Consider the following 26,507-nt stretch of genomic DNA (forward strand, 5'->3'; position numbering starts at 1 on the left):
ACTTTTTCCAGTGAAGAAAATCTTTGTCGATTTGTGCATTAATTCTATATGTTGAGTAATTATCAAGCAATTGTGAAAGAAATACGAAAAATTTCAGAAAATTCATCAAGAATAGCAACATGATGTAGAGTACTCAAATCAGTAATTATGACACATTTGGAATGAACCAAAATTTTAATGTTGACACCACCGTCATTGTGAGGAAGCTTTCTGATTTGTAACTCCCATGATACTTTGCATTTCCCAGCATGCTGTGCTGACAGTGTTGGATTCTGGGAAGGCTGATCGGGATAGGGTCGTCTTGTCCGGGGGTTCACACGGAGGTTTCCTAGTCACACATCTCATCGGTCAGTTTCCGGTAGGTGTGTTTTCTTCATACCATCAAGGAATATAGCTTTGAGAAAATGATCATATCGTCGGTGACACATAGGATAGTTTTGGTGCACCACAAAGTGACGTACAGTCCTTAGACTTTGTACACACAATATGTCAGTTCGTGGTGCGGCAACTATCCATGATTTGCACTTCATGGTGAAACCGACAATATAACCCTGAAATGCCTTCTGTTGATTTCAAGATATTTTATGTAAACCTTTACGGAGTACCTGTTATCTGAAAAAAAAGAAAGAAAACGATTGGTTCCCTGTACATTATTTAAAGCAAATCTTCTTAAATAATTGTTCCCCTTTCCATACTTGTAATTACATTCACTCTAACAGCATCTTGTTGGCAAGACGATTGTTTTCTTATTTTAAAGAGAACCCCTTGTTTATATTTTCAGGACTTCTACAAGGCTTGTGTGACAAGGAACCCAGTTGTAAACATTGCATGTGAGTTCCCCTGAATTCATTGCTTCAGATAACTTGCTTGGATTTTGCTGAGAAAGAGATTTATAGTTTTTCTGTACTAATTTTGGGATTTTTAATTTTGTTTTTCTACAGCTATGCTTGGAAGCACTGACATTCCTGATTGGTAAGTCCAAAATTAGGATTTTTGTATTAAAAGGCCTTTGATAAATGTTCTTTAAATATAGTAATAATAACATTTTTGTCATGGTTACTGTTTATTGATAAATATGAACATGACATGAATAAGGTAGGGATTGAATATTTCAAAGAAAATGTCTTTCACAGAAAACTGGATTGACAGTGCACCAATAAATTGACAGATTTGAATTGACCTCTATTGTCTGTAAGCCATGCTTTATTTATGAATATGCTTTCCTATGGTGCTCATGGGTACCACTGCTACAGGGAAGTGCACATCTAAACAATGTGTGACATCATTAATACTTTCCAGGAATCACTGTGAGGCTGGTGTTGGGCCCTTTGAGTTTGACAAATTGCCATCTCCGGAGATGTACAGTGCCATGCTGAGTAAATCTCCCATCATTCATGCCCACAAGGTACAGCAAGTAGCATTTTGAATTTTGTTTGTGTGTAGTTTGGTATGTGTCCGTGAGCAAGATAATGCCCCATTTATACTGCTTCTCCTTGCCAAGTTTTAAACGGGTAAAGAGACTACCAGTATGCATTGCTGGTATCTCAGAGGCCTTTTTTTGTTAGTTTAATTTAGTTACAAAGAATACACAACAGATTTACTCCAGCCTGCCCAGTGATACAAAACTATTGTCCTCCGAGGATGCATAACCTCTGAGATAGACGAGTCAGTGACAATAATAACTGTCCCTGCTAGCCACTGACAGAATATGACGTTGGCTTAATTATGTAACAAAATGGCTGAAGTCTGTCAGTTTGTTCAGAACAAAATCAGCTTTTGACCAGTCTTGAGCAATATAAATTATATGTCGTGTTGGTGTGGGACCTTTTTTTTGCCAAGTCCAAAACAAGCTGCACTAGGTAATTGCAAGTGTTTAACAGCTCTGCTGAATTGGCTTGTCAGTAGATTTTTGAACACTCCCAGTGAAATTAATTTTCACATTACCCTACATACTTTTCCACCGTTGATAGGTTTCTGGTTACTACTATGGGTAAGAATACAACTCTAGACACGGGCATCTCAAGAAAGGGGTATGGCTCTTTTAAGGGGACAAAGCAGCCATCAGTAACAGCTGACAAGTCTGATAGATCCAACAGTAGATAGGAGTTATTTCCTAGCATTTCATACCAGCGAGTTTATCCCCTTTTCTTTTTCTTTTTTCCTTAATTATTTTTTTTCTTTGAAGAAGAAAGCTCCTTGCCATTCATGACCCTAGATGAGAGTACAAAACCTGAAGCTGAAATCCAAACTGTGAAGCCACCATGTGGGAAAATTTGCCTGGCATTTTAGTACTAATAAGGCCATTTGCTGCATCTACTTCATTCCTTGTATACAGAAGCAGAGATTTGTTTTCTTATCACTTTGGTCCACAAATCCCTTTACAAATTCCTCAAAGAAGATAGATATGCTACAGTTAATGCTCATAATTTTGGATTTCCCTTGCCTCAGGTAACCACCCCGACCTTAGTCATGATAGGTGCTGTGGATTTGCGGGTACCTCCCAAACAAGGACAGGAATTCTACAGGGCTCTCAAGGCGCGTGGAACCAAGACAAAGTAAGTATGCATTATCGCATGGGAGAGGCTTGGACCCAGACTGCTCAGAGTGAAAAATATAAAAACAAAAACCTTACTTTGTAAAGTAAAAGTAACGGTAACACACGTATATGAGAAATGGCTGCAGTGACTTAATTGCTTTCATAGGTGTGCAAGTCATTTCTAATCTCGGCCCGAATAGGATCTGATCAAATGACATTTAAGTACCATGTAATTACATGGTTTTCCCGAGATTAGCCACCAATGCAGTAAGCAAGCATTTGGTCAGCTGCTATAGATTGTAATGTGAAACAGAGAGGCTTAGATTCACATAGAATAACCATAAATTCTTCATCAAATGGCAAAGTGGTCACTACATATGCCATGTACATTTTTAGTTGTTATTGAACCAATCCAGCAGCGAGGGCTGGCTCCATGTTTTGTCTCATATTTTGGGGCATTTATTAGGGCTTTGTCTGTTCATCTACTCCATAAACAATGTGCGTGGTGCCATGATTTGCTTAGATAGATATGGAATTAACGAGTGGTTAAATCAAGAAGTTTAGGTCACTGAATATTAAATAGCTTCTACTGTTGGGATTTAGGGAACATTGGTAGATGTACTGGGTGAGGTGTTTCATGCTCTTCATTTTCCCCCCTTTATTTCAGAATGCTTGTGTATGGTGAAAACTGCCATGGTCTGGCCAAAGTTGATGCTGAGGCTGATTGCTTCATGAATATGTACAAGTGGTTCAGCTCATTCCTTTAAAGATGTGAACCACCTTTGTGTGAACAGCATTAAAGGCGTCCATGTTTGGACCGATCATTTGGTTTTGTTACTTTACAGTGAAGCTGGTTACATTAACCCCTTCGCGCCGGGAGACGGTAAGAGCCGCCATAAAAATTGAGATCCTCAGCCCGCTTTTCAGCTATTATTCTAGGCCCACGCTCGAGCGAACACGGTGAAAGAAGGCAGACCCTGGCTCTTGTATATATGGTGTTGGACTTTGTGTGTAGCCCAGAAATGAAAAGACCGAATTTGCATCATAATCACCATTTTCACAATAGTCCCCACTTTGAAAAGAGGCAACGGGAATGTGTGAGTGTGAGTAGAGCCGCATGCCAACGAACAATGAGCCTTTTCACTGTGTAAACCAAAGCATGCAGAGCACGCAGGGCCACAAACTGAGAACTTGCAGTTTGGCAGGTGGCCTTCGTGGCCAAGAGAGGCTGGAATTCTTGGAGTCGGCATTCGGAAAAAAATTCCCGTCGTCAAGGGTTAAAGCATGGAGCACTATAACATGAGACTACACGCAAAATGGTAAAACTATGCAAAAATGGGTTCATGTTGGAACTGTGTTAGCCGCGATATTAGATAAATAAGTGTGTAATCCCAAAACACTGTGCCTACATTTTGTTTTGTATTCACTCAAGGCCACATTTGAGGGAGGGCAGCAGATTCACTCAGTGAAACAATGAAAATAGAAGTCCTTGCTTTTCTCTGTTTGTTGTAATGTTATTTTCTATTTGTCCCAGACAGATGAACAGTTTCGGTTTGCTTGCTGTTTCCTGTCCAGTAAATAGTTCAAAAACTGTTACATGCACGCACCTTTTTAGCACTGATACACTGTTGCCCTTTTGGGGAATATCCTTTCAATCCTGCCTTCAATGAAGGCAGTATCTCTGTTTAATATACACAAGCCAATATTGTTTGATACCATACAATGTATTCTCCCTGTGCAAAAATATAAATAAACGGTAAGACTGCATTAAAATATTCTTTTTTACAATGCTATGTTCAATCCACAGTGACTCATGTGTTGTACAGATATATATTTTTCAGGATAGACTATTAAAGACCATGTAAAAGACAACTTGGGTTGTAAAGGGAGGCATACTCTAGTTCAAACAAATTTCAGTTGGTGGATGATTTCAATTTTTTACAATTCAGTTAGGTCACATTTTGGGTAAAAGGTGATTTTAAACACTGTTTAAATGCAATTGAGAAGCAGACAGCCTTGAAAACAGGACTTTACTCTAAGTAAATACATGTAATTGTAATTAGTGCAGTTGAAACTGCGGTTACTTTTTAATTCAAATGATCTGTTTTTGATAAACCAAACCATTCTGCCTGAAATCCCGTTGGCCGTTATATTGGAACGTACAAAGTCCTTCCATTGAGCATAGACTTAGTGTAACTTAGAAAAGCTTGCCATTTTTCTTCCTCTTTAAGTTATAATTTAGACTATCCCTCCCAAATCTGTTCTCATAGATGCAGTGCAGGCTTTCTCATCATAACACAAGGTGTCAATTTGTCCTGGTGCTGTGGTACAGAGAATAAAAGCTAAATACAATAAACTGCGAAATAAAAAGCCCACTTTTGAAGTTTGGCAGATCACCAAGGTTCCAAGCACAATGCCTCAACTGTTCATTATTTACCTTATAGTGTTATATTAATGGACCCCATAACCTTCTTAAAGAACAGCCCGTGTGATGGGACTCCAACGTATTTGAGGGGAATACATGTAGGAGCTGTAAAGAGAGTCTCCTTTCTAGTACGGAAAAGAGAAATTTGTATCACTGGTGGCATTAGTTCAGAAATGGTTTACTTTACCACATGTACATACGCAGTTTTCTGTAAACTGGGTGCTAGTCTGGAAAGTTAAAACAATGCCTCTTCAACAATTTAGGAATGAAACCTGGCTCAGAACTAAATTAAAAAAAAAATTGCCTGTTCTCATAAGTGTTATTTAAAACGTAAAATATGGATGAAATTTAAAGCTGCACATGACTGTTTCGACATGTCGTTAAACATGACAGTGAAGAGGAAATCAGTTGATACAAAAGAAAAGAAAAAAAAAGAGAAGGAAAAAGATATTTTTCTGATCTTGAGTATGCACTGCTACAATGTATCTGCATCATTGTTGACAGCATGTCAGTTTGTATATGTGACATACTTTTGACATACACATGTAGCTTTAACTTGGACTGCTCAATCAATTATGCAACCTACGTAACATGCTATATTCATTAATGATAGCATGGTATAAAGTACACTGCCTCCTCTGAAAAACTGAGGGCCAAACTAATGACATTTCCCCTTCAAATTTGTTATAAGAATTTCTATAAAAGTACACGTGTGTCCCTGGCAAATTTATGAAGCACACTTCTCTCACTGCTGTATTTAAATTAATGATCATTTGTGTGTGTAATTTGCACTATTTTTTCAATGTTTTCAAGCAACTACCTACACAAATCTTTACTCAAATCCTTTAAACAAATCACTGGTGTTAAAGAGTAGTTATTTAAATATAACAGAAGAAAATCAATATTAAAATTGTATGGAATTTATAGCTGTTACTTCTTTAAAAGTACAACACACAAAAAATCCATTTACATGTAGTTACCAATAAGACTGAAGATAGATAAGATATTTCTGTCTCTTTTTAAGTCTATATTTAGGTATACACATATATGAATACTGCAAAATAAAACATCACAGAACTCTTTTAAGTTTTTGAACAGTTGAAGCTGATGTATCACTTGATTTGGCATCTTGTTGAACATGGACAATTAATGGACAATGTGAGGATTTGTATTGATTCCTACTCTGTAAGATTCTCTACTCAAAAGTGGTTCTCGTGATTTAGACATTTTTGTAAGGTTGCATCATGTGCTTGGAGGAATACAGTACTAGTTATTTTCTATCCAATCACGGCATACATTTAACAATGGTTGACTGCTGTGATGTGAGATATGATGCCTTGGTTAGGTGTTATGCATACCAAAGGGTGTTCAAAATGTCACATCCTGTCATGTCATGTCACAGCAGACAATTGTTTTGTCATCTCTGTCTCGATGTTTATCACTTGTTTTTTCTGAGGCAAATTAAGGGTGACAAAGGAATCTTTGAACATTAGCGGTCCCTGCGGGGTACGTGGATGCATGCACACAATAGCATACAACGCTGACTGATGTGATGTATGGTAAGTGTGACGTGCAGTTACATGCATGTTGCCCTATCACATGATCATCCCAGGCCAATGAAGAAACAGTATTCAAGACAGAGGTATGACAATGACTCTTGTCATAGTCCAAGCAGGAATGTACATCATTTTTATCTCTCAAATGACAGAACTTCAACAATGGGAAACGCATAAAATGCCTCCACATTCCTGAGTGTCTGTGTGTAGTCAAAATCTCAAAACCTGTTATCAAAAAAAAAAAAAAAAACAAGCAAGGAGGGTAAAACTGCTATTTGGGCAGCCAGCTATTGGTAATCTCTGCTGGAAATAAATTATTCTTGCTGTGCTGCGCAAGATATGCCTCATGTAATAAATTCAATTAAAAAATAATAAAGAGAACCATTGGTACAGAAATTCCAAAGTACACGTAGCCCAAGGCCCTGTTGACGAGTGATTACAAGGATGCCCCCTGACCCAAGCCAGCCCACATCAACCCAAGCCAACCCACATTAACACAAGCCAGCCCACATCAACGTGAGCCATGCAGCCCACATCTACCCCAGCTAGCCCACATCAATGCAAGCCAGCCCACATCAACCCAAGCAAACCCACATCAACACAAGCCAGCCCACATCAACACGAGCCAGCCCACATCTACCCCAGCCAGCCCACATCTACCCCAGCCAGCCCACATCAATGCAAGCCAGCCCACATCAACTCAAGCCAGCCCACATCAACGCAAGCCAGCCCATATCAATGCAAGCCAGCCCATGTCAATGCAAGCCAGCTCACATCAACGCAAGCCAGCCCACATCAACCCAAACCAGCCCACAGCAACCCAAGCCAGCCCAGATTAACCTAACTCAGCCCAGATAAACCCACATATCTATGACTACAGACAGGCATGCTTCCCAAACTAGGCAATGCTGTCCAACAATGCATGACGTGTCCCCACTGTCCAACAGTGCATGACACGTCCCACAGAACAAAAGGATTACATGTAAACACACTTTTTAAACTATTTCAAGTAGGTGAAATTAGCACACCTGGTATGCATCTCAAATTAAGCACAAAGAAAATTTCCAACAGCACATTGTTACTGTCTCACTTTATGATTAGTACAACCTACCTGTATATCCCATCTCCTTCTCCAAGTCAATAAACGAGAGAAAACATCTTGACTTTAACATTGCATTCGGCAGTAGTAATCAAATAGTACTCACACACGAGAGTTTAAAAGTTTTATCCTTATTTTTATCACAAAACTAAGTTTAGACTTCAGTTTTCAAAACACATAATACCTACTGGAGTGATTCTGTACAAATGTTCTTTCATAAGGTGCTTCACAACCTTTAACATTACATGTACATAAACCTTAGTATTGCAGCTATCTCACCAGTCTACACAATCTGATCCTCAGAATATTGGTGGCAGGGCATTCTTCCTTGGTAATGTGGCAAGAGCTTCACTGTTCTCAGCCTTTTTGCTCAGTGGCTTATCCATGGTTTTCAGCTTTCTCCTCGGCAACCTTTCACCGGGGAGCTTGGCAGATGTGGACGGGACAGTGTGACTTTCGGCTTGATTACGGGGGCTTGTCCTAGGGGTGATACCCAATTCCTGAGCTTTTGCTATTCCTTCTGAACATGCCGATGTCTCTCCTACTTCACGCCCCTTTGTGTCTCTAGGAGAGGTACCCCCGGTTGCCTCTGCCGGGGGAGCTGTCTGGATTCTGTAAGGAGGAGCTCGAGCTCCTGTCATTGTTTCTCTTAACACAAAGCTTGTGGATCGAAAATCATTAAGGGACAGGCGGCTAGAGTCTTGTGAGCTGAGAGAGAGGGTATCATCGGCACCTGACAACCGTAAGAACTGGACATATGCTCGCAACATTACCAAGAGGTGGGCAAGGGGCATGTTGTCTTCATCGTCACTATCATCCCCCAGTTCCTCAGTGGGCTGATCCTCACTCAAGAGATGCACAGCTGAGATGTGTGTGACTCCTTTGATGAACCGGACCAGGATGGAATCTTCCAAGTTTTCAAGGTGGGGTTGTTGGAGCGGTAGTCTGGTGACTGTCTTCAGAATACAGTCCATTGTGTGCTTCACACCCTAAGGGAGAAATTACAAATGCAATAACAAAAGCTCAACCTACATGTAATTTAACTGAGACGCCTTCTAGTAAAATGAGATTATGAGAGAGTACAAAACATGACTGTTTATTTGGTTTTGTTTACATTTACACAGTTTAACAAGATACACACCAATGCTTACAATCCAAAACAGAAATGGTATTTTTGTTAGAGGCATTTAATATGCTATTATTTGTAGACAAGATTTAGTTAAAAACTGAATGGGACTAAATCTGAAAATGCCATTTTATATGCCATCATCTTATAAAACTTTTAGAATATGGTTGAATCTAAAAGTCTTAGCTCCGGCTGGCAATAATGTGTGTCTATGGATAATGGATACGGTTCCTAGCTACTGACTTCCACAAGTACATGTATTATTGAGTGCATGCACCCTGGAAAATTCCAGCACACCGAATAAATAAGTCAAAAGTCTTTGTTGAGTAATAAAGTTCTGAATTAAAGCAAAAAATCTTACTTGAGGATTAAAGTTCTGAATTAAAGCAAAAAATCTTACTTGAGGATTAAAGTTCTGAATTAAAGCAAAAAATCTTACTTGAGGATTAAAGTTCTGAATTAAAGCAAAAAATCTTACTTGAGGATTAAAGTTCTGAATTAAAGCAAAAAATCTTACTTGAGGATTAAAGTTCTGAATTAAAGCAAAAAATCTTACTTGAGGATTAAAGTTCTGAATTAAAGCAAAAAATCTTACTTGAGGATTAAAGTTCTGAATTAAAGCAAAAAATCTTACTTGAGGATTAAAGTTCTGAATTAAAGCAAAAAATCTTACTTGAGGATTAAAGTTCTGAATTAAAGCAAAAAATCTTACTTGAGGATTAAAGTTCTGAATTAAAGCAAAAAATCTTACTTGAGGATTAAAGTTCTGAATTAAAGCAAAAAATCTTACTTGAGGATTAAAGTTCTGAATTAAAGCAAAAAATCTTACTTGAGGATTAAAGTTCTGAATTAAAGCAAAAAATCTTACTTGAGGATTAAAGTTCTGAATTAAAGCAAAAAATCTTACTTGAGGATTAAAGTTCTGAATTAAAGCAAATTTCATTTGTGAATACTACAGAATTTTAGCAATGCTCTTTCTACTAAAAAGAAGTGGTTGTGGTACCCACAACCCAATGCAACTTTCTTACTCTGCTCAAATTCTTGAATGCCACTGCAGGGTCCTCCTCATTAAATTCTGCACTCAACCTCTGGATGTCTGCTTTGCTTAAAATAGGCTTCTGAAAAAGCAAAAGATTGGGAGATACTCAAAGTTTGGTTCACACAACATACACTTTAACCTTCCTCTCCAATTAAAATTGCTCATCGGGGTTTAAACCAAGTTTAGGGGAATTTGTGGGATTGAAGGTATCCAAGTGGGGTAACTGCGGGGGAAGGGGGGGACTTGAGCAGCTCTCTGTGTCCTGTCTGCCTCCCCCTCCACTATTTGAAATCTTGGAATGAACACAACCTACATGTATTTACAAGCCACACTATATATACCTGCAGTGACCCCTCCCTAATAAAGAGTACACCCCTAGGTAACCCCCACCAACATTTCACCTTAGTTAATTACACCATCCACCAAGCCACAATTATTTTTACATGGAGCTTTATGTCACTTGAAAGTAAAGAAAATGCGCTGGTTGTTCTATGTTTTACAAGTTATTGAGGGTAACAGTTCTTAAGGCCTATTTGACAGTAGTGTTTAAGCATTTGAACATTTGACTCAATTCTCATTCTTGTGGATATCTTGAACAAATATCCCCAAAGACAATACTATGACCAAGACTCACAAGTCCTCTTAAGTCCACCATGAGTAATCCAGCTTTGTGTCAAGTCTTAATTCAAGTTTATTTGCAATTCAAATTAACTGTGACAAAAGCATTCCTAGATTATTGTCAATGCATGATGTAGACAAACCATCACAAGACCTTTCACGAGACTAGTCACAGGCAAAAGAGTTTGAAATAATGACAAAGGAAAGCTTCTGCCACAGTTCACTTGACTACCTTGTGACTTGATTTCGGAACTGGGGTCTAGTGATGGTCTTGTGTTGGGCTTGTGATGGTCTTGTGTTGGGCTTGTACTGTACATCTGATATGCCCCAATTAAAAAGGAACTTAAGGAAACTGACCTCTAGGTGTTCAAGCCAGGACCACATCAGCATGGACAAGACAAAAGGGTCCTCCTCGGTTGAGACAATCTCCCAGGCAGAGGTGCTCCGATTCAAATTATGCTGTGCAACCAAGAAAAATACATGTTAAAGTTTTCTTTTGATCTTAAAGTCATGCAAACACCACGTGGTTCCAAGACATGGTTAAAGTTTCCTTATGGTTTTTTTTGTGGTTTGGAAATAACCTCTTCAAATGGATATTGTCATCAATAAATAAGTTTAAAATGAATTTCAAATTTTGCCTATAATACCTTCAAACGTGAACAGGCAACAGTCAGGGATGAATACTTTGAAAAAAAAAGATGCTTTAAAAATTATACACAGCAAGTGCTTTCTGTGAGCTCACCTGCAATGACTCTACTCGAAGATGCAGACCCTGAAATGAAAAGAGAATGATGAAAAACACAAAAAAGTAAAGCGTCAAAATGCAAGCAAGTTTCAATTACGAGAACATTTCTCTTTCATTCAAGAGTTAGACTTTTTATCTTAAACTTTTGAGATGAAAGAAATAACTTACCGCCAACACTCGATTCAAATCATCACGATCAACACTATATGATGCAGCATCAAATGACAAAGCTGTACCGACCAACTGGACATCATCCATATCTTGTGGATCATCTATCCGTAACGCAGCTAGCATTGACACCGACCGATTCACAATGGATGCCAACTTCCCCTTGGAAGATTTTCTGGGTGCCATCTCCAATACTGCCTGAGCTTTGCTCTGACTCTTGACAAATCTAGCGTTCTGTGATGGGGCAAGTTCTGATGTTTCTGTGTGAGCATTGTGGTCATCATCTGAGCTGGATGCCACGCTGCCGTCGGTGACATGTCTCCGCAAGCCAAGCATAGGGCTCCGATGGGGTGTTTGATCAGGCCAAGTGGGGACTCTCAGAGTAGCCTGGCTGCCAAACCTAGCGGAATCCTGCCTCAGGTCCTCCGCACTAGAACTCCTCTTCTTCAGTGGAGGGAGTTTGCTCGGTTGGGCTAGACTGTTGTAGCCAAAGTCACTACGACGCTTCTCAGGTGAGTACTGCACAGGGTTTGCTAACTCCCTCTGATTAGGAAAGGCTCCTGGTGCTGTCTTCCTCAAGATGTCAATATTCTCTCTTCTTTGCTGTGGCTGGGAAGTAGAAGTACAGGAAGCAAGTTGGGCCAACTGGCTGCATACAACTCTCACAATCTGTGAAGTGAGAAAATGAAAATGCCCCGTTATACATGCAGTCTTGTTAAATTTCAGGGGAGATGGTTAACTCTGTACACTTCTCAACAAAATAACTAAGTCAAATGATGAGCATCTGAGTGGATTACTTCCTTTCATTTTTGTTTCGATTTCAAGAGCATACCCTCACTGGTGAGAAATAGAGGTCACAGGTATATTATAATTGTCACGTGCACAGCACCCACACGAATAGGCTGAAGATTCAGAACATTATGTTTAGTTGTTTATCTTTTCTGCATGTCCACAAACAAGCACATGTATGAGAAGTGCTCTCCCAGGTCAGATTGTTACTTGGTGAAATCTACCTCTCATGTTCACATATGGAGCATATTGCTTATCGTTAAGATGGACAAGGAAGAACGGTTACAGGCCTTCTCAAGAATTTCTTGTGTCATTACTGAATTGAAGTTGTTACATTATTTATGTCTGTTACATCCCTCTCATTTCTGTGGGTGTTTATATGTGGAATCCATGGGTACATGTAATCCAAAATTTCCAAGATTACGCAATGAAAATTATCCAGAACAGCGTTTAATCTTAATTTAAGTCTGTTATAGTACTGTCCATCCATAGAGCTATACATAAAAACTGGAGTGCAGACTCCTACAAAGTGATGCCTGCTGGATGTCTGTGTTCTAAAACGATATGTCAACAAAGCCGATATGCAAACAAGCTGAATGCACAATCCTTAGATGAGCATTTCATTTAGCTCTGTGTTCCCAAAACAAAAACATGTGTATGTATGCGCTGCACATGAATTTTACTGTGATTTTTTTCATTGGATTTTATCAGTACCCGATGTGCATGACAGCCACCGCTCAAGAGCGACTTAATTAAAGGAATGATTTTAACTTTAGCTGAACTTATTCATCAAAAGATAGCCAACAAAAATAGGGCTGTGCCGAATATTTGAATATCTGGATATTCGATTGAGTATCAAATATTTGAATATTACTTACTGAATTTGAATTTTTGAACGCAAAATTCATAAAAACGAAAGGAGAATTTTCTTTTGTTTTGAATAAGAAAAACTGCACTATGGAGGCTTATTCCGAGCAGATTTAAATGAGATGCGAATGAATGAAGTGAAAAATGAATAGAAAATGTCTCTCAAATCTTGCTAAATCATGGCCAGAGATATTCCCAGACATGAGAAGCTATTATAGTGATGATAATGTACAATTGTGTGCGTTACTGCAACTGATTTTGTGTAATGGTTTCTTCATCGACAATCTGCCGGTTGGTACAACCGAATATTTAGATATTCAATCGAAATGAAAGTCCAATATTTGAATAGTGAATTATTTGAACTGACTCAGCTCTAATCAAAAGACATGCTTCAGACAATTTTGCTTGAATGTTTGGGAAACAGTTGTTGTAAAAGTCATCAGCTACGAATGTTAATTACTTTGTTATTGCTCTGTATCTGTGCACCTTATTCAAAAGATGCGCTGATATTCGCATATGTAGTACTTCCCCATTATTCGATATTCATTCTATCTTACATGTATTTTGAATGTTCTACAAGCATGCACATGGATTCAATATGTCTGCGCCAAGGATGGCGTCAAATTTTCTCCGCACGGAGAATGAGAAGTTAGCGCTCTAGTTTTTATAAATAGCTTTATGCGTTCATCTCACCTTAGGTAAATATTTCAATTCCCGAGCCTCATAGCCATGCAGCATCAGTTTCTGCCTGATCAGAAACTGATCAAGGGTGAAGGGATATGCACAAGGATCACTGGAGATTGGAAGGTGCAATAAGGGGAAAAAAAGAAGTCAGAAACACCACTCACACAACTGCGTCAGCAACACCTTGAACTAGATTGGTTAAACCTGTAGTTCATGTTTTAGACCTCAGAAGAAGTGTCACCAACAAACCACAGACACAACACAGCTTTGTTGACAAACTGTGTCCATGGGCAGGACATTTTACAGTGGCAAGTTTTCCTTTCATTAGAGCAAATGTATACTCCATGCTGAACACAGATGGTTGATAAGGGTATTTGACAGTTATTCACACCACAAAGTTGCAAAGCTGTTTTGTGTGTGTTTTTCTTTTAGACAGAAAAGTCATAATCACACAGAAGGCACACTTAAACCAAAAACATGGCTGGAGAAGGAAGAGTCTTGGAGAGAAGGCTCACCAGGATGAGAAAATCACTCTGAATGGAATGAGGAACTTGGCAAACTGTTGGCAACATTCAATCTGGCCTGGAGTCTGTATTGCACCTTTCCTGGAACATAAAACAAAGGCAGCAAGTCTGAATTTGTATACTTACAAATACATGAAAAGACAACATGAGCAAATAATTGTAAGTTGGCTGGAAGGTGGAAAGCAAATAAAAGCACTTGTGGTGAGTTTCAACTTAAAATTAACACTGAGTTGATAATCTGATTAAGGATGTCATTATTTAACCTGCCTTCGGCAAAGTTTGGAAAAACCTGCAAGACAACAGAGTAGATTGAAAATCAACTTCACAATAAAAGAAAGAATTTATTTGCAAGTAAAACAGTGCTTTGGCTGATATACCACTGCATGTTTAACTATTACAACATCAAAGTCTACTTATAAAGTGTACTTTATCTCATTGAGTACAAGGTCACTTGTTGGGAAAATCAAGACACTATAGAGTACTGTGGTATTGGTTCTACACAAGGCTGAAACATCCGTTGCAAAAGCACAGGAAACCATAAAGTGATATCTGAATTTAACCATTACCTTGGCAGCTGACAGCAGATGACTTATTCATATGCTTCCCATAGACTTATTGATCAATGAAACCACTAACCAGCAAGTCACCTGCTGAGCCCAGTCGCATTTGAAGTCTTTATGTTAAAGATATTCTGCTGTATTGTTTGATATCATGTACTTCATGTCATGGGATCGCACAACAATCTTTGTTTCCATTGTTACCATTAGGGACAACCTATGCAAGCCAATGCACATCTCCTACAAGACTGAACAATCTAGGCAAACACCTGAGTAATGTAGGTATAACTCACCTCTTTTCACGCACAAACTGAATGGCATTGTCTCCTTCCATTCTCTGTTCATAGATGAGATAGCATGCTATCAATACCCCTGTCCGTCCCAAACCAGCATGACAATGCACCGCAACCTGCAAAAGTAGCACAAGCATTATTCATTGGTCGTGCTATTTAGCGTCAACACACACAAGTATCGTCAACGTGTCAACAACTTGAAAGTATCCTCTAAAGATTTCAAAGTGGTTTTATCACATTTATTTCTAATCACTTTAATTATCCAAAGTGATATCTCCAAAACACATCATGAAAGCTTTCCAAAGGAAGGCTAGTGAAATGCAGAGGAGAAGAAAGAGATCTACACGTAGTATTTAAATTATAATATTTTTGTGCATTAAACTAAAGAAAATTGGAAAGCTGTAGCTGCATAGTCAAACGTTTTTGACTTAATCCATATGAGAGATTTTCAGGGAAAAATTGGGGGATGACAGAACAACTGACAACCAAGCTGAACACACTACTTATTCTGTACTTGTCTCAAAGTGAGGGGGGGGTTCAATCAGATTATTTTTTTGTGACACAGAAAGGCTAAAGTGCATCTCAGGAAAAGTGTATCCTTTTTGTTAACACAACAACTGCAAAATGAAAATGACTGGACAACTGCAGCTTACCTTGCCTTCCTTGAGTGCAAAGGACATGACCTTCACCATGTCCAAAATGGAAGGCAGTGATCGTATACCATAGTCATCCCAACCAAAGTTGTAGAAAAAGACTGAGGAAGCAATAAAGAAAATCAATGGCAAACTACATGTACATGTAATGCATTGAAAGAGCAGTTATCATTTTTGTTGGCCACAAACAATACATATTAAAATAAAGCTTTTCAATCATTGACATGAATTTTTCTTTGGGTGTTGTCTTAGCACAGATTTATACCCTATGAGGTTGTAACGTCCAAATGATACAAAATGCTGTTGAAATTTATTGATTTTCAATGAAAAGAACATCAACAACTTACAACTGTAGAGCAATAATCTTTGTAACATTCATTAATTGGCGATATCAGCTAATAAACTGTTGATTAGTTAATCCAATAAATCTTTATTCCATTTGTCATTAAGAATGAAATCTACAAGCTTCAAACTAAGATCAGGCTCTAAATGTTATTAAGAGATACCAAATTTGTCCCATTCTACAGAAATCGCAGACAGTCAACAGACTTTTTAAGACTCTTCATGCACATGGAAATGCTCAAATGAGTGAAATTTGTCAATGACCAAACGTGCTTGTTAGAGAATGGCTAAGGGCACACATCAACACAACTGAGATGATATGAAACAAATCTGTCTGCCCCTGATCAATCAGTGCAACTTACTGTTATTATCCATAAACTGTTCAGGTAAATATGAGAAGCCACTGCTTTGGAGTGGATTGCCACAGCTGGAATGCTCACCAGGGCGTTGTAGATTAACAATGGAATTGATGCCATGCCTAATAGAGAACACCAGAATCAAAGGAGAAGGAAGCATGACATTTATTATTACAAATATAGCAAATGTCTTGAGTGATGAAAATGAACCTTTGGTATCTCGACCCTCTGTTCTTTTTCGCAATGTTACAGGTGTACTGTGGACTTTGACACTGTAAATTCACAATGGCCATTCCACAGTGATTCATCTTTGACATGTTAGTCTACGAAGGAACAGGTTGGATTCAGTGTTGTAGTCGAGTACATGTACTTTCCGAATACCAACGTTCTCCTCAAAATACTGAACTGGGTAAGAGGGAATAAAGCCAGAGTGCACAGGCATTTGATGGTAAATGTGCAAAGGTAAGATTACAAAAAAGATGTTAGACTTCAGACACTCCCAGTTGTGTAAAATTTAAGTTTTAAGGAGAAAAGTACTCGGAAAGTACTCGACCGAGTACTTTCTGAGTACTTTTGTCCTAAAAAGTTAATTTTAATCAAACAGTGATGGTCTCAAGTCATTATGTTGATTTGTAATCTTACCGTTATGCATGTATCATCAAATGCCCATGTACTTCAGCTTTGTTCCCTCCTAACTAGTTAAATATTTGGTAGAGAACTTGGTTCTCAAAAAGTACTCGACTACATCACTGGTTGGATTCCAAAAATAGTTGGTATACGAGAAATGATCTCAGATATACAAATAAATTAACCTTTGACTTTCTCAACTATCAGCTTGTTTCATACAGCTACTGAAATGAAATATGTACTCTTTATACTGGACGAGCAATAAGTACAAGAAAGTTTGGCAGAGCAGTAATGCAAGAACTGTAGCAAGCAGGACTCAATGTTTAGGTCTTGTTTTTGCAGCGCTCGCCCCTCTGCAACTCATCTGACACTGGTAACACAATGTGACATTTTCTTAAATCAGTAATATCTAACTAATACAAAGTGTGGGGTTACATTTTTTGGTGAAAAAAAATGAAACCTGGTTTGTTGTTCTTTTCAAAATCTTGTCCGGCTTTTGGACTTCCTTTCTGGGAAGCAAACAAATCTCCAGGACTGGGAATAATGCTGTATTCAAGTCTGGGGTGCAAGATAAATTCAAATACTGATATTTTTGCTCTTGTCTCCATTGTGGAGAGGGGGGAGGGTCAGAACTCAAAATCGTATGGTGTCTCATAGACTACTGCAATTTCTCTTCTCTGGATCAATTTTTCATATTTGACTTCCTCTCATTTTATAGGTTTCATACACAAGACAAAGGACAGTGCAACAGAAACTGGAGCTTAGAGAGCTGGTAATGTATTGTTCACATTACAATTGGTGTAGGATGTTTGTCAAGACATCAGTCCATAGTAGAGGGTTTATTTTCAAGCCAAAAATGATAATTTGTAGATTGGATGAAACCAACTTACAGAAGCACCACTGATCCTTTGATTATCTGATGGGAAAACTGATTGCCCTTTCTACTGCGCAGGAGTGCATTTTTTGTGCAGTAAAGCTCACTAAAGGTTTTTACAATTTGTGAAATGAGATGGCGTCTATTTCAATATATACATTATATCACAATATACCATACACTATCCCTCTAGTGCAATCTAGTGTATCTTGACAAACAACATATTTTAGCATCAAATTTTGATCATTCCATATTATTTATTTATTCTTTCTCTTCATCCAACAGCGCACTCAGCACCAATTATAGGATGAAGTGACAATTAAGAAATACTATATTTTAAAGGTGGGAGGAAAACCCCGAATCAATATTCCAGGGAAACCCATGGAATCCGGCAGGGACTGAAACCCAGTCCACATGCAGACCTCCGTTGGATTCGAACCTCAGTCACAGAGGTGATGCCAACCTGACTCCTGGTTTGTACAGTACACGTACATTTAGACAAACATGAGAATATACTGCTGCAGGTTTGCATGTCACCACATCGGTAAGTATTGTTATTTGCTACAGCCTGTGAAAAATGACCAGGATGCCTCTCTCCAGTATACATGTACATGTACAAGCAAATGAACCCAATTGCCACAGCAATGTTGAATGTAGGTGTACCTTCAACTCTTTCAATTGATGGTGAAGGTGACCATTATACATGTACTTTGAGTAATGGGATGGAATTCTAGCATCCTATTATCTGTTTTGACCTTGTATCCATACAGTATGCACTTGTGGATGTGGTCCTATACTTGTCAAAAGCAAGAAAGGACATATGTACCTCAACTGTTGCTTGTGCACAAAATACAAAATATTACTTGTGCACAATTTCAGAATTAACTGAGCATTGTACAGAATTGAAATCTGCACCTGTAGGTTTTTAAACTTTTTTTTTTTGTGGAAATTACACAAGGTCCTTTCTTGATGACGGTTGAGATGCTTGGGCGGCACAAAATTCCCTGGTCTCTCATTATCGTATCCGGCCCGTTTTCATACCCCATAATTTCAGTTTTAATAACCAAAACTTTAGTAATTCCAAAACTCCTTCATAAAGAAAGTATATGTGTACTGAAAGTTGATTTATATACATTAAATTTCAAATAAATTTATCCTAAAATGATTTCTGGTTCACTTCATTTCTGATGATCAGAGCACAGGGCAGGCTACAGGGAATCACATGGTAGTGACACTGCACCTGGCATCACTTCTATTATTCATTGTTATCATGCAGTTATGGAATTATGCATATTTAATTCCAAATAAGCAAGAATACAAAGCTATAAGCACATGTGTACAGGCAGCTTAAAATACATGCACATGCTCAATGCTTTGATGTCTAAACTGGGAGTTTTCGAACAAATCAGTCACTTATCATTCGCAACCATAATGGACAATGAAATAATGAATCATTCATAAATTCTGGTACCTTGGGCAGTTTCCCCATTCAACAATGCAATTGTGACCGTGTATTAGCATTTGATAATGCCCACTGTAATTTGACAATGCCCGCTGCGTAAAAACACACGGGCACCTGGATATGAGACAGTTTAATCCATCGCTACAGGTCAAGAGTCTGTGTGCGCTATTGCACACAGAACTCATCACAACCCGTGTCAAGTCTATATAACTAAGGAGATTCTGCTCGACTACTTGCACAAGGAATATACCATATGGACGTTGCCTTTGTTCAAATGCCTAAGGCACAGGTAATTTGACCTTGTACAAGCCATTGCTAGACTTGACCAAGTCAGGATCCTCTGTCACGGTGGTATTGTCTGTATTTATGCTTTGGATATGGAGGCTGCGCAGAGTTACTTGCTTCCCGCCCTCTTGTGTCCACTTATGTGAGTTCAGAAATCCTGACTTGACGAATCTGCCAACTGTTTGTACACAGCGAATGGGCTCATCTACCAAAAGTAGTAGCAGCCAATCAAATTTCCAGACTTGTTTTTACATCGTTCATACCTGCATAGTAATGAACGATTCTATGGGTCTGAATACTATTGATTGGTGGAAATTCCAAATACATTAGGCAAGATCATGTTGTTCGTATCCAATTATGAATAACTACAGATCATGTATGACACACGTTGTACAATAAAGGCTATTCAAACGAGGGCGCCTTATATAAGAGTTACCGGTATGCGACAGCTCAGGTGCGATGACCATGTACTGTGTATAGGCTAGTGAAGGCTGACTGGGGAAGAGCAACGTAAGTCTGACTGGATTCAAGTCTAGCTTATTGCAGGTATTTTTAATAAGTACAGTAATACAGTGATGGGGCCCCTTACTAAAATGTCCCATGCAGATCCCATGGGAATTCTATGGGCTGCCCATGGGACCCCATGTGTACACCATGGGACTGGCAAAAAAATAATGTTGGTTGAAGTGATCACCATGGGACATTTTGTGGATACCATGGGAACACCATGAGACTTTTATGATGAGCATGGGAACACCATGGGGTTTTTATAATCAGCATGGAAACACCATGGGGTTTTTATGATCAGCAAGGGAACACCATGGGGCTTTTATGATCAGCATGGGAATACCATGGGGCTTTTATGATCAGCAAGGGAACACCATGGGGCTTTTATGATCAGCAAGGGAACACCATGGGGCTTTTATGATCAGCATGGGAACACCATGGGGCTTTTATGATCAGCAAGGGAACACCATGGGGCTTTTATGATCAGCATGGGAACACCATGGGGTTTTTATGATCAGCAAGGGAACACCATGGGGCTTTTACGATCAGCATGGGAACACCATGGGGCTTTTATGATCAGCAAGGGAACACCATGGGGCTTTTATGATCAGCATGGGAACACCATGGGGTTTTTACAGTATACATTACATGGGAATACAATGTGATTTGTATGTGGACACCATGGAAACGCCACACAATTACTATTCAAATTTTTGCAATCATCAAGAGAACACTGTTGATATGGCATCTACGCAGGTACACTTAGAGGCTTTGTTGTATTGTAAACCATATTATCTGCTGCCATTAAAATGCAGCATTGGCATGAACTACAGTACACACTAATGTTGATTTGATGACTGCAAATTTGCCCATCACCATGAGATGCATAGGACACTCACCATGGGAGGCATGGGTAAATCACCATGGGACACAAGGAACAATTGACATGGAACAATCACCATGGGATGCAAGGGACAATCGACATGGGAAAATCACCATAGGGCGCATGGGAAAATCACCATGGGATGCATGGGACAATCGCCATGGGACAAATGGGACAACCACCATGGGACAAATGGGGCAACCACCATGGGACAAATGGGAAAATCACCATGGGATGCATGGGACAATCACCATGGGATGCATGGGACAATCACCATGGGATGCATGGGACAATCACCATGGGACAAATGGGGCAACCACCATGGGACAAATGGGGCAACCACCATGGGATGCATGGGACAATCACCATGGGACAAATGGGGCAACCACCATGGGACAAATGGGAAAATCACCATGGGATGCATGGGACAATCACCATGGGACAAATGGGGCAACCACCATGGGACAAATGGGAAAATCACCATGGGATGCATGGGACAATCACCATGGGATGCATGGGACAATCACCATGGGATGCATGGGACAATCACCATGGGATGCATGGGACAATCACCATGGGATGCATGGGACTATCACCATGGGACAAATGGGGCAACCACCATGGGATGCATGGGAAAATCACCATGGGATGCATGGGAAAATCACCATGGGATGCATGGGACAATCGACATGGGAAAAATGGGGCAACCACCATGGGACAAATGGGGCAATGATGGGACAAATGGGGCAACCACCATGGGATGCATGGGAAAATCACCATGGGACACAACGGTAAATCACCATGGGACGCATGGGTAAATCACCATTGGATGTGTGGGAAAATCACCATGGGATGTGACAATTAAATCACCATGGGAATATTTTGGGAGATTACATGGGGTTCATGAAATATGCATGGGCAAAATGCCATGGGTAAAAATCCCATGCTACATGTACATGGTGGCCAATTCACCATGTAATCCCATGGGAAATTTTCCCATGGGATACCCTCATGGGACATTTTTGTAGGGGGAATTTCAGACCTGGGCCCAATTTCATGGCGTTGCTTACTGCAAGCGAAAAATCGGCACTTACCATAGCAGAATATTCTGTGCTTACAGCAAACATATTTCATGGCTTAGCAAGGAATTTTGGTTTGTGTGCATGCGTACATCCTGTAACTGAGGATTCTGTGCTTAAAAGATTAGTGCAGAATTTTTTACTAGTGCTGTTAGGGCAGACTGGAGATCGTAAGTGCAGAATTCAGCAGTAAGCAGCACCATGAAATTGGGCCCTGTGCTCCCAGGTTTTGGAATAATCTTCCACTTCCTGTTAGGGCTGTTACTTCCTGGGATGTTTTTAAATCTTCTCTTAAAACATATATTTTTAGTAATGTGTATAGGGCTTAGTTGAAACGTCCGGTAGTCTATTACTTTTGTAATATTTTTAATCTGGTAAATTTTGTTAGCATCTTTTAAAGTATCGGTAACTTTGTTCAGTCTTAAGAGTCTGTAATAAGTTTTCATTTTTTAATGTTTAATATTCTTGATGTTATTATTCAAATGTACAGTGCCCTGAGATTGGTTTCTATGGAAGGCACTTTAAAGAAATCATTATCATTATTATTAAACGGATGAGGCAATTCCAGAAAACAAAAAGTAAAATTCTTGAACAAAATGGAAATTTATCGCATATTGACTTCTTTTGACTCTGACTGAAATGGTATTTATGAATGGGAATAAATATGTGCTTGTCTTAAAATAATAATGCCCTTGCCTGCAGCTCGGGCATCAGTCGCGTCCATTCTCCTGAGCCAGTTTTCAATGAACGTTAAAGACCGGCTAAGCAAATAGTTATTCCCTTAATATTAAAACAACTAAACATAATCATAAGGTTGTGGGCCTACATGTACACTTGTATTCAATTGAAAGCCCTAAATCATTGTTTCATTTTATTTATGAAAGACTTACTGCTTAAACTGCTCCACTATCCTGTATTTTTCAATAGCTTCTGATGACGGCCTTGCAATAGCCAAGATATTTTCTCCAACCCTGGAAATGAGAGATAACATGAAAAAAACCTCAATAATAGGGCACAAACTCCAGGCTCCTACCGGTGGTTTGGCAATATTGGATTATGCTGTGAGGGGGTCAGTTACATTACTTCCACAATCAAGTTTCACATTTTGGGTTTCATTATAGAGTAAGTTGGGAAATTTACAAACTGACTTTGACAAAGTATCACAAAAGAGAATATTAAGCACATCATTTACATGTACATGCACCTGTAACCTTACAATGATGATAGGTTTAGTTGTGAAAAAAAGCTTGTCTGGAATATAAAACTTCCCCTGCAAAGCTCTGAATTTCTGGTTTGCTGCTGGCTACAAATGACATCAAAGCACTTGTAGACATGGTTTTTCAAAAATAACATTCTCTGCCTCCTTATTTTTCATAACTTAACTAAAATTGGAAAGTATTAAAATGAACTCATGTTTTGAAAAAAAAAATAGACTGGCAGCTGCCTGCGTCAATTCTTTGTTCATCTGGCTTTTTAAAGAAAAAGTCTAATTTAAGCCATTTCTTACCCCAACGTGCAATATAAATTAAAAAGTTGCTATTTTTGACAGCAGCTGCACAGCACAGCAGGAATTTAGATGTAGTAGCTGCTACATGCACACATGTACGTGTATGTAGAGATAGACATACATGTACAAATAAAACCAGCGAACAAACTGCGCGATACTCTTGGCACTGATGAAATCAGTAGTTATTCTTATGTCCTGCACACTTATGAACATATTGGACATTTAACATTGTAGTGTAATGTTCAATTTTGAATGCATGGTCGATGTCAACTTTTCCACCGACTGCACACAATGAAAAAATCATAAAGTGGTCAGTAACCAACCACCGTGTAAATTTTTCCATCCATCCAATAACAACTAAATCTTTACCTTTGCCTGATAGGAGAGAAACCTTTTTACAGGGAGATGAAACACAAGGTCTTCATCAGAAGTAAATAAATTACCAACAGACAGGCAAAATCTTTGGGGAAAGAAGGACAGACAGAATGGCATTCTTTGGGATGAGTGGGGATAAAAAACAACAGATCTTTGTCAGACGAAGATGGTGGGTTGGGAACAAAATCTGGAAAATGGTCAAAACAAGATAGAGGGAAACAGGACACCATCATAATGATCCTTCTCACTAAAGTTGAGAGAAATAACTGAACATAATGGTTATGCTTGCATCAGGTTTTCAGGACCTCACTAAACTGGAAGTTTCTTATTTTGAACAACTTACCAGGATGAATACAAGCCTTTCAGTGCCATCTCACTCTCTGACCATTTGGCGGGGTTGTCGTACTTGCAGTTCTTGCCTCCGCAAAACATGGCACACTGCCAGGGACCTGGTGTGATCTGCCGCACCTTGTTGGAAAAGCGGTTGTACTTGGCTGTGGGCCGCTGGATGGAGCTGATGTGGGTGCCTGAGGGATTCTGGTGGTCATTCTGGGAGGACTTCATGCTGGGCTGGTCAGGAGAGTCAGTCGGGTGGCAGGCCAGGTTGTCTGGTGTGGTTTGATGATCAATCATTCACATCATGGTTTCTGAAACCAAGGACAAGAAATAGAATAACATTGAATTTCTCAATAGAATTTCTGAAGACAAGAAACAGAATAACAAATCCATTTTTACACTCGTTGGAGAAAAAAATGCATCACAGTAGACCAAATTTCATGTCAATGCTACATGCATAATTTTCTGATGACAGCTCTTGCTGATACCATGAAGAACATATTAGTAACAAACTGAATTACAAGTGCACGTTGATCAGTAAAATTTACTTACAGCTTGTATAGTGTACATGAACATGTAAGTGGAAATCCTGCAGCACGGTCTATAACTGCTCTACATTTAAGCAGTGAAAGTTTACAGCTAGCAAAGATACATGTACATTCAGAAAATATTCATTAAAATGAGACAAAAGTGGAGAGAAAAGTACAATAAAGTCCATGTCCAAACACATGTACATGTACAGCATGTTCTGTTCACAGAGATTCCATGTGTGCTAGTGTAGAAAATGATCGATGTCTGGTGCTACCGTATGTACAAACTCACAAGATACACATCTGAACGTGTTAAAACTGTATCCTAAGCTGATCTGCTACTGTAATGCAGTTTCCACAGCAACAGAGTTGAGTTCAAATACCAACTGTGTGGTTTAAATGAAGCAAGGGAAGTGAGGCATGTATTACAAGGACCGTCCCTTGGCATCACTCAGATGTATTACAGTTGATGAAGTCAAGTGGTTGCTATGGCAACAAAGTTGCCAAGAGGATGATGTGCTTAAGTCAAATCCAAAGTTTATGCAGGTTTATTTTTCTCTACAGTCACGCACAATGAATGGAACTTGCAATACTTTATGGCACAACTGAAACAAATAAATACTGGTACACATTGTATACATGTAGAAATGGTAACTACTGTATGAATTTCATCTTAAGAAAAATTCTAAACTAATGGTTGTGCTTCCTGTTTCCTTACCCAACATACATGTATCTCTCTGATGTGACCCAAAAAACTTTCATAGGAAATTTGGGGAAAATCAGGAATTGCAAATGAAAGAAAATGTGTATTTTAATTTGAATGTGGTACAAAAAGGTCAATGTTCTTAAATATATTTACATGTACACTAAATGTATGCAACCGGTATCCTTAACGTGCCGCTCATTTCATATGAAACAAATTCCACTTACGTAGACACCTACATGTATTTCAAATGTCATGCAATGGGAATTAGAACTACATGTATTTTACAAATCTTTTCTTTGCAAAATCACCAAAACTACATGTAAGTGTAAAGATTTCATTGATGGGGCCTTCAGGCCTGTGTGCAGAAATTTAATGGAAAGGGGCGAGTATACGTACATCTAAGATTTGGGACCCTCCAATTTTCACCCCTCCCCTCCCTACTTCCTTTTTTAAAGGAAGGTATATGAACTACAACTTGGGAGTGTACATGGCCCTTTACCAATACTCAACTTCGAATCCGTCTTAGGCTTCGTTCCCGAAACCAATCCCTGATTGTGGGCCTGAAGCGTTTAAATCAAATTGGATTACTATAAGTCTTTGCTCTCTTGCATCTTATTTGATGTTTTGTGGCACTATTAGACTAATTAGTGCACTTACAGCTTCAAAGTCAGGTAGTAAAAAAAACAGTTGAAGCCTGAGACAGAGCCGAAGTTGAGTATTGAAAAACGGTCCATGTATTTCTATTTCCCACATGGTAAAGTCACTCCATCACTGAACACAAGTGAGTTCATGTACTTAGAGTGGGCTGTATTCCTTCTGCTAGTGAAGTTGATCATCTATCTGCTCCATACAGATAGAACAAATGGTGTGGTCTACATGTACATGTACAACACAGCAGCAAATGATCCTTTAGCAGAAAATACAGGTAGCCACGTGGAAAGGTTCAAGTACCTTGGCAA

General features: G+C 39.0%; 2 protein-coding genes across 4 annotated transcripts in view; one reads left to right on the plus strand and one right to left on the minus strand.

Annotated features, from left to right (window-relative positions):
- LOC110984912 (acylamino-acid-releasing enzyme-like) overlaps positions 1-4,950 on the plus strand; it is a 20,216-nt gene extending 15,266 nt beyond the window's left edge. For both annotated transcript variants that reach the window (XM_087136367.1, XM_087136368.1), the window contains exons 17-22: positions 248-358; positions 782-830; positions 942-972; positions 1,300-1,405; positions 2,449-2,555; positions 3,204-4,950. In XM_087136367.1, the coding sequence (XP_086992493.1) occupies positions 248-358; positions 782-830; positions 942-972; positions 1,300-1,405; positions 2,449-2,555; positions 3,204-3,303 (504 nt within the window). In that variant the 3' untranslated portion in view covers positions 3,304-4,950. The remainder of the gene's footprint in view (positions 1-247; positions 359-781; positions 831-941; positions 973-1,299; positions 1,406-2,448; positions 2,556-3,203) is intronic.
- ptpdc1 (protein tyrosine phosphatase domain containing 1) overlaps positions 4,026-26,507 on the minus strand; it is a 25,484-nt gene continuing 3,002 nt past the window's right edge. For both annotated transcript variants that reach the window (XM_022245547.2, XM_022245545.2), the window contains exons 2-13: positions 24,320-24,623; positions 22,985-23,065; positions 16,384-16,499; positions 15,680-15,780; positions 15,027-15,142; positions 14,168-14,257; positions 13,662-13,761; positions 11,313-11,981; positions 11,142-11,171; positions 10,757-10,858; positions 9,771-9,860; positions 4,026-8,605 (exon numbers count right to left, since the gene is read on the minus strand). In XM_022245547.2, the coding sequence (XP_022101239.2) occupies positions 7,916-8,605; positions 9,771-9,860; positions 10,757-10,858; positions 11,142-11,171; positions 11,313-11,981; positions 13,662-13,761; positions 14,168-14,257; positions 15,027-15,142; positions 15,680-15,780; positions 16,384-16,499; positions 22,985-23,065; positions 24,320-24,609 (2,475 nt within the window). In that variant the 5' untranslated portion in view covers positions 24,610-24,623 and the 3' untranslated portion in view covers positions 4,026-7,915. The remainder of the gene's footprint in view (positions 8,606-9,770; positions 9,861-10,756; positions 10,859-11,141; positions 11,172-11,312; positions 11,982-13,661; positions 13,762-14,167; positions 14,258-15,026; positions 15,143-15,679; positions 15,781-16,383; positions 16,500-22,984; positions 23,066-24,319; positions 24,624-26,507) is intronic.

Source organism: Acanthaster planci, linkage group LG04 (assembly GCF_054643075.1).
Source record: "Acanthaster planci isolate LZ-2023a linkage group LG04, COTS_SCS, whole genome shotgun sequence".
Lineage (NCBI taxonomy): Eukaryota > Metazoa > Echinodermata > Asteroidea > Valvatida > Acanthasteridae > Acanthaster > Acanthaster planci.